Source organism: Charadrius vociferus, unplaced genomic scaffold (genome assembly GCF_000708025.1).
Source record: "Charadrius vociferus isolate BGI_N301 unplaced genomic scaffold, ASM70802v2 scaffold169, whole genome shotgun sequence".
In the NCBI taxonomy this organism is placed as follows: Eukaryota; Metazoa; Chordata; class Aves; order Charadriiformes; family Charadriidae; genus Charadrius; species Charadrius vociferus.
This window is the reverse complement of record NW_009652966.1, coordinates 202,032-220,035: the sequence shown is the minus strand read 5'-3', so window position 1 is coordinate 220,035 and position 18,004 is coordinate 202,032. Positions and strand designations below refer to the sequence as shown.

Below are 18,004 nucleotides of genomic sequence, written 5' to 3'. Positions count from 1 at the left end.
GCTTTTAGTCAAAGCAGAGTGTCAAACTGTCCTTAATCACAAAGCTGGAGGATATGGGACAAACTTGGTATATGGAAATATGGATACCTTACAGTGTCTATAAGTACCCAATTGCAGTTTAACTGGAATGAAAAGGCTTGTAGATGATGCAGGAGAATTTTTAGAGGTCTTCCTCACTGAAATCTTCCAGAGACATTCTCATGTGCTGATACTACAAGCTGACTTGTCATCTTTCCTTTTGATCATAGAGCTACACTGAAGAAGAAAACTCTTATAAATGTCAATATCCAATGTCACAAAAAGAGAAATAGGACAGCTCAGTTACAGCAGGTCAAGGAAGTTCTCAGACAAGTATTCCACATGAAGTTACTGACTGTATTTCCCAGCCTAGAATATATCATTTTGGCAGCCATATGTGTCATCACTAAAAAAAATGGACAGTTAGGAATGAAAAGGAAGAGTAAGAGTATTGTAAGTATTTAAGCTGGCCAGCTCTGAAAAGGATGAATTTGTCTCTGAGCTGATGATCAGGATTTTTGAGTAAAGAACAAATAGTTAGTCCATAAAGCAGCATGCACAGTTACCATGGAAAATTAAAATAAAGCTACATACAGTATAATCAAGTAGAAATATATGGACTGCCTTCTACATCAGAATATTTTCCCAGAATGGGAATAACAATGAATTTCCAAGCAAGATGTTTCTATGAGTATACATTTACACTAGCAAAACACTACCTTGCATCAATAAAGGATATTCTGTCCTTCTCACCCAGACTAAGCACGATACATGGGTAGAAATAACACTTTTGCTGGTGCAACCATGCAGATGAAAGGAACTTCAGATGCCACAACAGTAAATTTCAGTGATCACAGTTCTCCAGACTTCTTACCAGCATAATGGTGTGGCACAGTCATAAAAGCATTAGGTAAATTTGAATAGTGACAGCGGTACCTGAGATTAAAATACCTATTTTATATGAGTAGATACACACAAAGAAAAACTTCACATCCTGCATACACTTTTTTTAAAAAAAAAAAAAACAAACAACAACAAACAACCACAAAACCAAACCACAACTAAGCCATTGAGGAACAGCTGAGAGACCTGGGTCTGTTTAGCCTGGAGAAGGAGAGGGGATCTCATCAATGCTTATAAACATCTAAAGGGCGGATGTCAAGAGGATGGGGCCAGACTCCTTTCAGTGGAGCCCAGTGACAGGACAAGGGGAAAAGGGCACAAGCTGAAAACCAGGAAATTCCACCTCAACATGAGGAAAAACTTCTTTACTTTGAGGGTGGCAGAGCACTGGAACAGGCTGCCCAGAGAGGTGGTGGAGTCTCCTTCTCTGGAGACACTTAGAACCTGTTTGGATGCGTTCCTGTGCAACCTGCTCTAGGTGACCCTGCTCTGGCAGGGGGGTTGGACTAGATGATCTCTGAAGGTCCCTTCCAACCCTGACCATTCTGTGATTTTATACAAGGGATGAAGAAATGGAACCATTTTGAACTTTCAGTTAGACTATGTATTAGCAGTTTTCTACTTTTGTTTCCTCTGCTTCAAGTATAAACAGCACTGAAGTGACTGCATGATACATAATTAAAATTTCTGTCAGAAACCTGACAAAAAAAGAACAGGAATTGATCAAAATAGTCTTAATTTAATAACTTGATTCTATGTTTGACTTCAGCTAGGCTACAAAATGCTTTTAGACAGGAAGTATTTTATTATCTCTGCATCTGAAAGATTATTTTGCAGTAACCCACTTTTTTTTTGCAATATATTGAATTAATTCAATGTTTGTGAAAGTGAACTACTTTTTCTAATACATTAAACAAAGAGAAAAAATAAAATTATTTGGTGAGACTCTGATGGCAACTCAGATGTAACAATTCCAAGTAATTCCATAGACCTTGACAGAGTTGCTTTAAATTTACGTGTGTATAACTCAGATCAAAATTTGTTTAAGGTAATTCTAAATGAATTAACAAGCACTTATTTCAAAATATGATAAAAAGACTATTTGTGCTGGGAAGTTCAAAATCTTTTAGTTCTTGGGTTTTAGGCTGTGCAATATATTTTTTAAGAATTGATGCATATTTGCTGCTGCTTTCTGATTACTGAACAGTTATATAAATTTTTATCCTTAGAAACAAGGTGCTTTGTCATACTGACCGAGGACCTGCTGACAGAAATGATTCATCTAGTGCTGTAGTTCATGATATGCCGAATAGGCCATGCCATTTTTCTGTTTGCTGTGCAGCAAATTGCATTTTGAGTGTCTGGTTTGACAGAATTATCAAGGAAAGGCAAGCCTAAAATTTTACAAACAAATAAAAAGGTTTTAAGTTTTCTAACTGAGGAGAGATTTTTGAAGCGAGCCTTAGTCATGCATGAACTTTTGAAAAAATGTTAACAGACAGCTATTTCTAAATGAAAGCAAGCATAGTATAGTATTGGCATACTTTTCCAGTCAAATATTATCAGTAAAGGACTGGCAGTACGCTGAAGGGGCTCTGCCAGGTAGCCGAATCTAGTCCACACAGGAGAGATTAAAACATGATTACAGCACTTACTAGCAGTTTTATGGATTGAGCTTTATCTCCTTTTCCCTCTGTTTTAAAAGCAATTTTGCTCAGCGAGGATGTCCACAGACATGAACTAAGACAGACAATCTCAGGTTGCAAGAATAGGTTTTTGTTTGTGTCCTCTGTCATATGATGAAAATGGTGTATTATTTCAAACTGAATTAATTCAAGTTTATGTTGTGAAAAATAAATTAAATAAACACCCAAATATTTGAATAGACATGAGATCCATGTTTTTAATTTATCATTCAAATGAATTAAGATGAACTGTGTTTATCTTGTGCTGGTCTTAATCATTTTTCTGAAAAAAATTGCCAAGTGACCTAAAATAGACAGTAAAACTAATACTAAAAAAATACCCAAAGAACTAAGACTTAAGTTCTTGTTCTTTTTTGAGTTGCTGATTCAACTAAATTCAATCCAACCAAAGTTTCACTTCAACATGTAGGCTAAATTCACAGCAATAGAGAGAATTTGTAAAATTAATTCCTTGTAATCTCTACCTCCTTTTTCAAGACTGGCAGAAGAAAAATCAGTGACTGTTTTAAATCTTTCTCCAACAGCTCATTCCCTCCAGGGCCAAAAATAGAAGCATCTCCAGAGCAAGCATCCCATGTCTTGGGGAGTATGTTAGGAAGCAGAGTTGGAGATACTGCATCTCTGCAGGTGCCAGACAGCCAAAAGCAGAAAGCTGCAATTCTGATGTTGTTTCACGTAGTGTATTTACTTCTTTTCAGAAAGAGGGAATATTGTTTATAAAAATCTTCAAACTTTTGTTTCAAAATAAAGTAAATTTTGCGTTAATTGAATATTGGGCATATGCAGTTGCTCAGAAACAATCCTACTCTGCGCTTATTTTCTCAGCTATTAAACTTAACTTTTTAGATTAACACACAATTTATTATCACTGTGTTATTACTAGCTTTAAGTGTCATGTTTAAGGAATGGTTCCTTGAACTTTGCTAGATTTCCTTACCTGTTCATATCATCTAGATGTTCAGCAGCAAAATAAAAACTTTTGATCTTAGGATGGCAGGCTTTGAATGCACTGTAGAGGAAAAACATTATTATAAAAAGTATATAAATGTAAGGGCACAACTTTTTTTTTTTTTTTTTTTAAAATGTACGATAGTGTGGTCACCAAGGAATGAGATGAGTTCAGATTTCCTGAGTTTTCTGATGCCCCAAACAGTATATAAACATACAACTTTTAGGATTGTGCCAGATTTCACCAAGGAAAGTGCTCTTCTGTTTTTTTTTTTTTTTTAAATGTAAGATAGTGTGGTCACCAAGGAATGAGATGAGTTCAGATTTCCTGAGTTTTCTGATGCCCCAAACAGTATATAAACATACAACTTTTAGGATTGTGCCAGATTTCACCAAGGAAAGTGCTCTTCTGCTACCCCTTTCTAAATAATGTTTGATTCATATGTGCATAAATATTGCTTAACAATCACCTGCAGTGTACTATATTTAGATAAACTTAACCAGTTAAGGATATAATTTTATGTATCAGGTAATTTTTCTGATATACCTATAGGTGTCAATTTTTTCTGAACAGAGAATTGATGGAACAATTTATTTGATACAACAGAAAAACTCTCAGTCCTGGTGATTCCTAACATCCCAATGACCTTCACATTACCTTTAGCTCTAATGACTGCATTTTAAACAGAAAAATGTGATGCACTGATTGACTTTTGAAAAGCTGTTATAAATCAACACTGTGTTCCTAAGGTCATTTTAAGCAATGGGCAATTACATCTCATCTTTTCTTTCCACCAAAGTAATCAACATGACTGGGCTGAGAGAATTACTGCATTTCATACATAATATGAAATAAATTACTAGAAAGAATTTTTTAACTATGTTGGATAAAGATTTATGGTGAAGTACTTGAAGATCCAGAAAATGCATTTGAAAGTAATTAATAATTTACAGTACAGAAGAATAATTTTTGAGAATAGCCTAAAGGTCTCTCTTAAAATAAGAACAAGAAATGTGTAACAGTACCAAAGAAAATAAGGAAAACTTCAAACATGATACATGAAGAACATCACCACCATTTTTCTGAGACACAATGGACTTTTTCTATATATATAAATATATCTATACACTACAATAATTTTCACTTTTTCTCATCCACTGCATGCCAGAAAAATGGTAATGATGTTCTTCAAGTGTATCATGCTTGCAATTTTCAATATAGACGTCCGTGTGTGTACATATATGCAAATGTATGAAAATAAGTTTTAAGAATCCAGGGACATGATATTGATATCCAGGAATGTTACTGCTAGTGAAGGTAATGCAAGACTAAGACGCAAAGAATTCCTCTAACACATTAGAGCATGACACAATGTTATGCAAGTGAAAGCAGATGTACAGTGACATCTGCTCAGTTTAGAAAGACTTCATCAAGTTACTGAGACCCAAAACTTGACTTCTTAAAATTGTCGCAGCATCTGTTGTATGGATTCTTAGGTTTTTTCTTTATCTGCCACCCAAGCAAGGAATTTTAATAGACACATTTTGTGTTCTAGATACCAAATCAAGTAAAAACCCAACAATTTAAGCAGGGTGCAATTCTGAGAAATGAGTTGACTCTAAGCTGCTGCCACAACAAAAAAGAAAAAAATGAAGCACTTCAGCAATGTAGCCCAAGGACATAGGACAATAAGCCCAAGCTGATGTATTTTTATTTTTTTTTTAATGCAGTTTTCATTTTCTACCCTTTCAGACCATCATGAAGAGTAGAGTTCTTCCTGAAGAGATATGTAGACCAACTGATACAAGGTCAGTGACTTCTTTAGAACTCTATGTACTACAAATCATACCGTTTTACTTTTGCAATTGCTTTTCTGTACAAATTTGAGCGATTCCACAGTCTTGATAAACTTAAAAGAACAGTAAAAACCATCAGAAGGCAAGACAAAACGTTTTCAACAATAATGACACTAAAAATACCTCTGTGGGAGTATGCACCCGCCACATTGCTACATATGCTTGAATTTGCATCTAAATAAGAAATGGATTTGTGCAATGGCACAAAACTAGACAGCAGTACACACAGCTAGGTGAGAAGAAAAGTTATTTGAGACCTTTAGGTTGTACTTCAAAAATACAGCAAATCACAGTCATTCTCTTTTTTCATTCTGCCTCAGGACTGATACACTAAATTAGCAAACTTTGAGATGATGCTAGCTAATTTGGAGTTATGTTAAAGACTGATGCCCAGCCATGAACTTGGGGACTTTTTTATTTGCATGGTCTCTTTATTATGCTTAAAGCTCTTTATTGAGCTTAAAGGTATCACACACACACTCCAACCCCCCAAAACCAAACAAAACCAACTGCAAAACAGAAAGGAAACAAAATAAGAAAGGAAAACTAGGAAAATAAAGGGACAGAAGCAGCCAACCAGCCTTCTTGCTCTAAATTCATTTTGCTCTAGTCAATCACTGTGATTAATGATAAAGCAAGAAAAAGCTTCTTCAGGAAAGAAGGCACACAGAAACCACACTGAAGTTGCCTGTTTTGTATGAGCTTATTCTGTGATACAACCAAATGATCATTGTGACAAAGATCATTACGTTACTGTTTTAAGGGAAAACCTTGTCCTTTGTTCCACTTTTTCTGTTGTATCATTGCATTATTTTTGAGCATACTTACTATTTCTTGCGGCACTCACTGGCTCTGTCAATTTTAAATTCAGGTAGACTGATGAATCCTTCTGCTTTTTCATCCTGCAAAGATAGTTCTAGATATTACTGTTGTTAAGGTGTCAGAAAAAAACCCCATCACACTGAAAAGTTAAAGATATTTTCACTTGCCTTCTTCTTACATAAGGAATACTAATGTATACTGCTCTGCTCTGGCAAACCTCCCACAGAAGTCACTGGGACTTTTGCCAAAGTAGTAAGACAAATCCCTTGGTATAAAATACAATTTTTAAATACCCAGTTTTCTCAAACAATTTCACAGCTGAACCAGCATTTGAAAATATACAAAATGACCAAATGTATTCAGGCAATTAGCTCTTGTAATTAGTTAATTTGGGGGAAGATGGACTAATTAGTAAGGAGAAACACAGCCTACTGTAAGAAATTGGGGAAAAAAGCGATTTCAATGTGTGCCGCTTACCATCTTTACATGGTATCACAGCTCAGAGGCATGATATCTCTTATGATATCTCTTCAGCTACTTTCAGCTCTCCAGCACTCAAGAGAGAAGACATCTGACCTTCCTCACCTCTCCTTCAAAGACTTGCACATAGTTTAATTTACCAGATATTCAATCTTCCTTGACTTTTCACTTTTTGAAAGCATTCTTTATTTTAAGCCACTAATAAATCAATAACACAGATTCTCTTATTTAACTGCTCATAACTTTACATGAGAAATTAATACAGGATCATAAAAGTGAAGCTGCAGAAAACACAAATGTATGTTAAGGAATTCCAAAGAAATATATCTTTTTCTCAGAATCTCCATGGCTATTTATGCTACATATGCAGTCCATATGACTATATGCTTTCTTCAAAATAAACAAACAGAAGACACAAATCAGCATATAAAATTGGAACTAGAGTTGTTCTGTGGCAGGTACAAGGTTGTAACAGGTTCTGCATTAGCAGGTATTTTAAAATTGAAAGGATACTGCTTAGAATGATCTTGCTATTTCTTTTTTGCATGGTTGCCTAAGGAAACAAAATTTTGGCAAGAGCACTGTTTGCTTGTCTGTCCATCTGCCACTGAGGCTTCCCCCGCCAGCTTTTGAATCTATTGGTAATTGCAGACTCTTTGGTGAGGGACTGGAGGTCTCAAAACTGAGTCTCAGCAAGTCTCAGGGAAACTTGGGACAGGGGGGAGAGAGAGGCACTTAAACCACTGCCCTCTCCACAGGAAAGTAAGGCACAACTCAGCAGTTCCCCCTGCTTCTTGGCCACGGCTAGTGACCAGTCATCGTACTTGTAGCCATGAATTACCACCCTGGTGAAGACCTCATAGTAGACCTTGAGGAGAGAGGATGGAGAGGTAGAAATTAGGGTTACTGATCTGAAGCTGGGATCAAGGCACAAATGGGATGAGTCTGTGGGAAAACAGGCTTCATAACTCTGTTCATGGAACAACTTGCTTTCTGTCTACTCAGGGAAAAGCTGTGGATCACAATATTTAAAAAAGGTTATGTACAAATGCTTGCAGTGATTAAAAGAACAGGCCCAGGACTGAGTGCATCCATGTGCTGGCAATGATTGCATTTCAGGATATTCACTAATGAGACCAGTAGGGTTTAAAACTAAGATTTTCTAACTCGCTGGTAAAAAGCTTTTTTTCTAAAGCTGATATAAATAGACATGTACTAATGCAGAACATGTTGCACAATCAAAGCTGTACACAATTCAGTCAGGCTGCTCTGGTGCTTGGAAGTTCAGCATATATGATCACTGAAATCATATCAAAAGCTACAAAGAAGGAATGACAGGAGAACACAACTGAGGAAACAAATGCATCTTCCTTAATTGCCAGAGGTTTTGGCAATTTCAGTAGCACAGATAAAGAAGAAACACCATGCAGCACATCATTAAAGTTTACACTCCCATGATTAAGCCTGAATGGCAGGATTAAATAACTACCTTTTCCCTTTCAAGGGTTTGAGGATAGATTTATTCTAAACTGGTGAGATCAGGACACAGGAAAGTGTGCTATTTCTCCGTGTAGTAAAAGGCGAATTTGAAGGACCGAATATCTCTGGACCTTAATGGTAATTTAGTCAGGCAGTTAATATTAATTTCAGTATGATTATTTGGGTGCATAAAGTTATTCACACATATAAGCACTCAAAGTACTGGTTTCCCACTAAATCATAACAGCACTACACAGGGTATTTGTTGAGACAACGAGCACAGATGCTTACCTCTTCATTGATATACCAATATAGAGATGTATCCTTCAGCACAAACCAATATTTTTTCCATTTCTGGGAGAAATAACTCTTGGCATCTTTCTTTTTCCAAAGCCAGCCTTCACAGTCCCCTCGACCAAGATCTTTACATGAGATCCGTCTTTTGCTTTTACCAGGAATAGGGGCTGAAAATGACAACAAGTTGGTGTGAAAGTGTTTGACTTGTCCACTAAATCAACAAGAAAGCTAGCCAGAAAGTGCTATATATTTGCTTAAGAAAATTAATCAAAAATTTCAACATTAATCTGCCGTGAATGAATTATTACAAACATTCTATTTTGACCAAAGTCTATGAAAGGCGCCATAAGTTAAAAACCAAAACAACCAAAACCAAACCATGTTCAGCACCTCACAGAGCTCACATTCTATGGATAAGACGAAAAAAAAAAAAAGCAACACAGGAAAGGGAGACACTATAGAGAAAAGAAAGGCAAGATATCTAAAAATAAGGAAAATGGTTATTTGTAATTTTCAACAAATTAATATCTCACATCAGATTAAAGCATACACCATATAAATTTATGTACTTTCACACTTGGCTGCCAAATATAACTATGTATGTACTTCACAGGTATTCAAAAACCTCTGTTTGCAGCTCCTTTTGCAACTAAAGAATTCCTAAGGCCTTTGTACTTCTAAATCAAAGGAGGACAATTTACCATGATATAAATTACCTGACAGCTTAGGTAATGAGCAAGGGCTGCAGTAAGGCATTAAATGCACACAGCTGGAAAAACCAGCCTTGGCCCCAAAGAGTCTAGAGTCTAAGTATTCAAAAAAAAGACAACAGCAGATATATGCAGGTAGATGAGCATTAGGAAACTGTGAGACATCAGTACTGGACTAACACCTTCTCAACGTGATCAACTGAACTAAACATTGGATTAGAGCTAACAAGTTCTAGTTCCTCAGATACTGCAATACCATAAACATTAATGCTGGCAATTCCCTTCCTATCGATACATGAAAACAAATTTAATTTTTACCTTTGTTCTTCTTTTTACTTTTCTGCTGTAGAGAAGACTGCTGAAATGTCTACAAGAAAATCAAACTGGAATTAGTGAAAATATAATGTTAATGTTCAACCACATCCTTATCATAAAAGTGTAACGTTGCGAACACTGAAGTCATCACCAGGTAACACCAAGCAACAGACTTCTAGGCCTAAGAAAAAAAAGTAATTTTAGTTCATCTGTTCATAAGGTTGTAAAGCAAAAGCACACAGTGAAACATCTTAAAATAGACCACAAATTAGTTTGCCAAAACAACTCAAGTTTTTCTCTAAAATAGTCGTGCTTCTCTTGATCTGTTAATAAGGAAGGAATGTCTCCCTTTGGTTAGTATGATAGTGAAGCTACACAGCCCGTGCATTTCTAATAAATCATCTAATTAAGGTCTTCCTGACATACATATGCAAATATGCAAATTAAGACACTGCCTAATGCAGCTGTGAAGGCAGTTTTACGATGGTCTTTAGAACATCAGACAATTTGCTCAGAAACGGCCCTAATATTTTTAAAGACACCAATAAAATGCAGCTAAATCACAACTGGGAAAAAGTCTCCAAAATAAATATTCTGAAAGAGAAAACACTTTATTTTTTACCAGGCTTTGACCAGAAGAATTTCCCTCCAGTTGATCCACTCCCATGAACCAACCCATTGCCTTGGAAATGAGACAGGATGGAAATTACTCCTTTACTTAAGATCCTAGATTATTAAAAATGGCAACACATTAACACATTTTATGGTCATTTTTGTTTAAAAAAAAAAATCAACTCATATAATCACTATCACTCTAGTGAATTAAAAAAATAATTTTGTAATTAATCACTCCAGAATTTAAAGATGTGATTTGGGTTGTTTGAATTTTAGTTTTCTATGAAGACAAATGTACTAGTGCTGAAACTAAGAAAAGGCCATATTAGAGTGTCTGAATATTAAAACCTCTTATTTCAGGTTACCATGAATCAATACAAAAATCAAAGCTTTCGTACCACTTGATAAAAATAAATCTAAGCAAAAGCACTGACAGCCCCGTGAGCCCAAATCCTGTTCCTAGCAGGTAAGACGCCCTCAGCCCAGCTTACAAGGCTCCCTTTTCAATTCAAATAGCTGTTTTTCTTTTCATTTTCTCCTGCCCGCTTCCCATACACCTGAGCTCACACGCAGGAGGCTGAGGTTCAGCTTCCAAGGCATGTCTCGCCTCACAGCTGAGACATTCTCAAGCAGCAAATACTGACGTGTCCATGGGGACAAATTACCAGCAATACAATGATAATTAAGTGTAATATAATAAATTAACTAACTCGGTAGATGTGCTGATCCCTTGTAGACCATATCTGAAGAAAACTACTCCACCATATTGCCACTTCAGATGGTCAAAATAGGCCTCCACTGGGAAGAAAAAAGGAGCCATTTTTTTTCATTCCCTGGCTCTTGTCCTTCTTCTTATGCTACCGGTATCAGTTCAATCAGCACCAGCTCTCAGCAAACCAAGACAGCAACACCATCCCAACTTATGTCACATGAAATATTTCGACCTGCGTAGAACTAAGAGAGGTCTTTATGGCCCAAGACTAATAGAATGACTGGGCAGAAGTGTGTAAATAAGTCCCTTTTAGATGCTTCGAAAACCTTACCTAATTCAAAGTGGTTGAAAACACACACACATGCACAAACCCAATACTTTAGCACTTCTCAGTTCACAACCCAGACAATTTCATTCTGCTGCTTGACTTCTCTGCACTAATATTTTCACAGTGGCAGAACAGAAAAGGAAAACCTGCACTTGGTTTTCTTATAAGTAATTCTGAAAGCAGATGAGAACAATATGAAAGCCTTCTCTTTAAATGTTTCATCTGTAAATTGAACCTACAAATGTGAGCTCATACCTCTCAACTTCTGAGTCAGTTTTTGGCAAGAAAGGGTAATGAAAGGGTATCAGTTTTTAATAGGAAGACAGTGTGTAATTTAGACATCTAGCCATTTTTCCCATACCTTATGTCATATTGCAAAATACAAAGATTTTATTAAATTATTATTCTAAATTAGCTCATTAAACTAAATTATAATTAAGGACAAAAATCTACAACTGAGCAGAGTTCCTGGAACTCTTCAACTGACTTCAGTGATTTTAGCTAACACTTTAGATTATTTTACATAGACTTCAGGCTTCAAGTTGGTTTATCCTTTGCAAAACCAGCACCAGCTATTTCTTTTTTTACCCAGAAGACATATAAGCAGTATGTGTTAGTCAGTGCCATTCAGTTTCGAATGCACACGATATGTAATCCAAAAAAACCCAAGTGAGGATGAAACCTAAAAATGCTTCTGTTCCTTTTTTAAGGAAAACATCGAATGCAATCCATAGCTTTTTGCCAGTCATTAGATAATGCTTAATGCCATTTTCTCAGTGCTGGTTAGAATCACAGAACGATGAAGGAGTCACGTCCTTCCTCCTGCTCAGAGCAAGGCTTGCTCATATTCTTCAGGGTCATCTCCAGCCTAAACCCAACTATCACCAAAGGAGATTACGTGGCCTCTTTAAGCAACCTGTCCTAATGTTGGCCACCATAATGTTTCCCCTTTTACAGCTTAGTTCTCTGATGTGGCAAATATGGAAATAATATAAATACTTCTTTTTAATGCCACGAACCCTATAACTATGGATTCACACCAAACCCAGAAATTTAGTTGTACTAAAGCAAGTTTACTGCAAGGTACTGTTTAATCACCCGCCCACGAGGCTGCATTTCAACATATGTTCACTACATTTTGATTCTGATACATCTTGAGCTTTGAGCAACTGCTTTCACATACATCTTGTCCCAGTTTCCAAGAATTCATCTCTCCCACTAATTGTGACAGCAAGCATGAAATGAAATAGAAAACAGCATTCTATATTAAAGTTGTTAGTAAGTCAAAATAATAAATAAAACGGAAATAAGAGTGCCACTGAAAAAATGAAATAGATGAACACCTTAATCCAAATAGAAATTGTCATTCCTGAAGAAAATTTGAAACTGTTTAATCGTATTTTGAATTATATGCTTTCCAGATGCCCAAAATACAACTAGCAAAACTTTCCATTATGCAAAAGCAAGGTGTCATCTGACGTTTATCATATATCAAAACTCCCTTGAATACTGAGCTTCAGTTTTTTGAATGCAGTAATTTTCTCCTGCAATATGTGGTGTTTGAGCTTGTCATACTTAATAATACACCTAAACTAAGCTCTCTGACAAATGTGCGTCTAAGTAGAACATCAAAGAAACATTTTAGGTATATATATATGTCTGCCTTTGCTATCAGCAGCCTCCAAAGCACATGTATTCCAAAAGAAACAAACCATCATTTATTAAAGGGATTTTGTTAGCCTACCTCTAGGCCTACCTTTCTGAGGGCTTAACCCATCAGCCAATGGAGATTTCATTGTGCACAGAAGAGCCATAACAGTTCCTCTCTTCCTGCAACTGTTCATTACCAAACTTGCTAGGTGGGTTATATTTACTTTAACACTCTTCCAAATGATTGACAGGGCTGTGAAAGCCCATCAGAAGACTGCACAACTGTAAATAGCAATCTGCCCTAGGGTATGCCTTTCCATGCTGTTAGGATTACAGCACAGTTATACAGCCACATATTAAAAAACTTCCAGGTAGAGGCTCACACTAACAAAAGAGGTCACCAATGACCTGTTACTGCATTTGTTCCTTTAGCAAGAAAATAATTACATATAGATGGTATAATCAACAATATCTGCATGCACACAGTCACGCATCAGCATCTTCGTATGCACAACACAAAATTTTCAGGACATGAGACTATCAGGTTTTTCCTCTCATCCTCAGAGTTATTCAAGTTTCTGTCTGCCTTCAGCTCTTGGGATAAAGTATTCATACTTGGTTAGTACTATGCTTTCTGTATATTTGCTCAGAAGGGAAGCAAAATTGAAAGTTAGTCAATAACATCCATAAACCTGAAAATGTGAGTATTTATCATGAACTATTTAGTAGTCATTTAATATCTCTCTATTTGGAAAAATGTATTTAAATAAAAGTTTTAAATAACTTAAGATTCAATTAATTTATTTGTTTAATGCCAAATAGGAAACTTAATAAACTGATCTTCCTATATCTATATTAAATTGGAGTGAAACTGCTATCAGGAGAGTATTTGGTAAAACTCACATTATGATGAAAGTTAGAAAATTTCTGTTCCAGCTGATACCTCAAATACAAGTAGAAGACAAGTAGACCGGTTATCAAAACCACTGGTTTGGGAAGACTGGTTATTATGCCAGACTTCAAGAGCATGAGGAAGAAGTCTAAAGACTTGGGGTCAAAGTATTCCTATATAAGAGCTTCTTTAAGATCTAATATAAATTTCACATGTGACCAACAAAACATGACATCCATGTCCAAAGACCCGATATATTCTAATAGTTACATGAATGCCTTCATGGCTACAGAATTTGTAGGTCTACCAAAAAAAGACCATAACTGAAGCTTCTCTGAAGATCTGGATTAGCCATAGCAATTAGTACTAAATTTGAAAGCTCTTAAAATCCTCTTTCAAGTGCTTATGTGCTTCTTCACTTTTCTTCAGAGATTTTCCACTTGCTCATTATCAGAAAGCTGGAAGAGAGAACCAGACTATGGAAATAACAATCACCAACTCTTTTACCTGAATTTGAGCTCAGTCTGATTGAGAAGGAAAATGGCAGGTATCTTTATAGTTTTTTGGAGAGCTCAAGTCAAATTCAATTTTTCTCAAGCTACAAGTTTAGACACTAAGGAACTATTTACAGTCAGACAGTTCCCTTCTGTCACCGTAAGATAACTTTCTCTAGTTTCAGGAGAGTAGCTTGTAACATTTCTGATTACTGGAACTTTCTGCTGCAGATGGAAAAGCCAATATCTGGGGAAAAAGTGAAAGCTGGTCCTGCTAATTATTTGACTGCATATAAAAGCAGTGCTTTGTTCTGGATAGGTAAAATGCAAATACAGTAAACGGGATGGTCCATGTGAGAGAAAGTCTAATACAAAAAGCACAGCAGTGAAAGCAGACCCAGATATGTTTTCTATGCTAAAGTCACAGGCTGATGACAAAACAGTTATCATATATGAGGAATTCATAAATCCACAGTGAGTTGGAATGAAAAGTGATATACAGACAAAGGATGCCACAGTTGATTAACAATGGCCTGAAACCTTCAGTCTTGCCTCCCAAAAGTAAAATTTATTTGACCAAATCTTCTGGTACTTTGGTAATAGATACTTCTGCTCTCCCTGCACAGCTCTCTGCTCTTGAGCACACTATAATAAAAATACCATACCTGGGTTTAAAAGGACAGCATTCGCTAAGGTTATGGCTAAGACATTTAATACTAAAACACAGTTTGAACATTATATATGAACAGACTTCTAAAAGTGAGCTTTTGTAGTACAAAAAAAAAATAATGTCAACAAGTAAGGCAGAATCTTTATACTAAATACCCTGTGGATATTTCTCTTTTAAATGGCAAATACCTCAGACAGAGAGAAGCATGAATCACCGGTTCTGTCAAACGGGTTGTGAGAGGCACTGACATATTAACAGCCACTGGAAGAATAGATCCCACAATTCATGGCTTGGTATGTTACGCTACACACTATATTCCTCCTCCTCCCTTAGTTTTGCTTTTTCAGAACTGCAGAAAGGTGTTTCAATACTAAGGCCAAATGAACGTGTATTTGCAAAAGTTGGCAAAGTAATAGTTTACTTGGCAGCAGCCAAAAAGTTCATTTCAGATGAGATAATTTTCTACATTTACCTGACAATCAATGGCCCTGTTCCTATTCCTACTCATTCTCTCCTTTCCCCACTGTAGGTTTATGAAAGGCTTCTAGGAAGTACTAGATCTACAGTACATGCCATCTATCATGCACGATCACAGGTCTAACTGGGTTCCTGTATTTTTGGAGCTCTGACCACGAATTCCTAAGGCTTACATTTTGTTAGTGACTACGAGGATAAAGAAACAGTACGCACCTTAAGAGAAATATGCTAAGAGCTTTTGATTGTAAAAAACATAGCCTAAAACCTCGAAGCTGCCAACATTCTAGCTGCCTCTGTTGTAGGCAATGGCTAAATTACCTGTGCAGGATGCTCTCCTTATTACATAGTCTACAAGGGCTGTTAATATCAAAGATGTCTAATCTTTTCATACAACTGTTCCTATAGCTGCTTATCCAAGAATATGCTAGCGAAGGACCCAACTGTGGTTGTCTGAAGCGTGACAGCAAGCACAGCTTTTCTGTTCAGGGATTCTTATTCACTCTCCCATCCCTAAACTTTTTCTCGTAATTTGGGGGGGCTCTGTGACAAATTTTGCATTAGTTGGATGCAAATTTGCAATTGCACACACTAGTGCAAATTGTTTGTGCAAATTTGTCAGCATAATGCGTGCAAAACTTAGAAAAATTTAAACGATTTTTAAATCTTCAGGTCATGTTAAGAAAATGCTTTTCACCACCACAGGATTCTCTTATACTGAAGCAGCAAAACTTCTAGATAGTATCAAATTTGAATGAGAGCTGTCCTCCACTGTCTTTTTGACTGACAAAACAAGGACTGCAGCACTGTCACAGCTGCCTGAAGCAAACAAGGATAAAAAGTTAAACTAGACAAGTGCTGTTCATTAGAATAATTTATTCTGAGATCATTCTTCTGTATCTACTCTGAAACATGTAATTTTGGTACCTCCCACACTGCTTTTATTGACAGTAAGTAATCTAAGAGAGAAAGGGAGGGTTCAAAAACTGTATGTACTCTTTACCGGCAAAAGTCCAAGATGCATCCGTTGTTCCATCACTGTGTATGTTTCAACTGCATGCATTTAAGATGGAAAAAGAAAATTATCACCCATTACAGAACAGTATTTAACCCTTTATTTTGATTTCTATCCCAAATCCCAGTTTCATCTCTTACTGAAGAGAATGGACCAGTTAGAGAATCACAAAATGACTGAGGCAGGAGGGTACCTCTGGAGATCATCTTATCCCACCCTGTTGCTCTAAGCAGGGTCAGCTAGAGCAGGTTTCTCAGGGCTGTGTCCAGCTGGTTTTTAATATCTCCAAAGATGGAGACTACACAAACTCCACAGGCAAACTGCTCCAGTTAAACCATCTTCACAATAAAAGTAGTTTTTTCTTATGTTTACATAGATTTTCCTGTATTTCACTTTACGTCCTTTCACAAAGTATTGCTGAGACGAGTCACCCCACATGCACTCCAGAAGCCTTGTGGATTGCTTGTGCCCTGCGGTGTTGCCCCTCCAGCAGATAATCAATCAGTCAAACAAGCCTCTTTCAAATGATGTAATTTCCTCCAGGAAAAATCTGGTTTTGCTTAGAAAACTTCTGTCTTATTTGTGGGAAAGGTAGGTTTTCCTCTGTATGTTTATCTAAACATTAAAACAAGACTATCCAAGCCGATTTAAGAAACTTATTCTGCCAGTAATCTATGTTAGATTAGAAAGGTGGTCTGTGGCACAGCCTGTAACCAATCCTGGACCTTCTGGGAAGAAAACTTAAACTGTTGTAAAATGCCACAGAAGTCAACCCCAGGGCATTAACAAAAACTTTGATCAGGCCCATGGTCTTAAAATAAAGGTCCCATGCCCCCTACAACACCTAGGTGCTTGCTTATTACAAAAAAGAGTACATACACAGCTCCTTCTGTAGGAGCAGTTAGCAATGCTTCTGATTGTGTCCCTTGGCATGATCTCTTTCATATTGCTCAGTCTGACTGTTTGACAGAGAAAAGTTCCCGGGGATGTAGGTGCTCTGTAGTGAATGAGGGCAGAACTGAGAAAACAGGTTTTTGCTTTAAGGAAGATATATTTTGCTAGCTATTCTCTGTTAGCACTTGGGCATAATATTCTTTCAGTGAAAGAAAAAAATTCCCTCCTTCTGACTTTCAAAAATATTAAGTTTTTGGTGAAAAAAAATCAATAAACCAGAAAATTGTACTTTTCTGTAGCTATGGAGTTTATTAAGGCTTTGGTGAAACAGGAAATTAGTGCACAGTTGTGTGTGAAAGAAGCAGTCTTAGCAAAGGAAATGCTCAAGACAAATAACAGCCACCAAAATGTTTTCCCTGCCCATTTCTAGAACATAGAACACACAAACCCAAATTTTCTCCTTTAAGTAGTACTATTCATCAGGAGAAAACCTTATCTACTGGTTATGTTACTGTTAAGGACATGTCCTTATAATAATTTCCATAGCTTGGAGATTTCTCAGCATTTGTACCCTTCAGGACTAAAATGACAGAACATAGTGTTTTCTGCCTCTTTATAGTTGCACCGTGCTACCAAGAATAGCTTGCAGCAATAGCTGTAGTAATAGTTACACATCAGGACTGAATTTAGGTAGCTCTTGACTGTAGGAAGTAACAAGATCTTGA

The 18,004-nt window shown here is 36.6% G+C and overlaps 1 protein-coding gene across 1 annotated transcript in view; it reads right to left on the bottom strand.

The window, feature by feature from the left end:
* Positions 1–18,004, bottom strand: part of CNKSR2 (connector enhancer of kinase suppressor of Ras 2) — a 186,065-nt gene that overhangs the window by 50,128 nt on the left and 117,933 nt on the right. Inside the window, exons 14-17 of the mRNA XM_009893115.1 lie at positions 9,539–9,587; positions 8,505–8,677; positions 6,261–6,334; positions 3,565–3,636 (exon numbers count right to left, since the gene is read on the bottom strand). Of these exons, the coding sequence (XP_009891417.1) occupies positions 3,565–3,636; positions 6,261–6,334; positions 8,505–8,677; positions 9,539–9,587 (368 nt within the window). The remainder of the gene's footprint in view (positions 1–3,564; positions 3,637–6,260; positions 6,335–8,504; positions 8,678–9,538; positions 9,588–18,004) is intronic.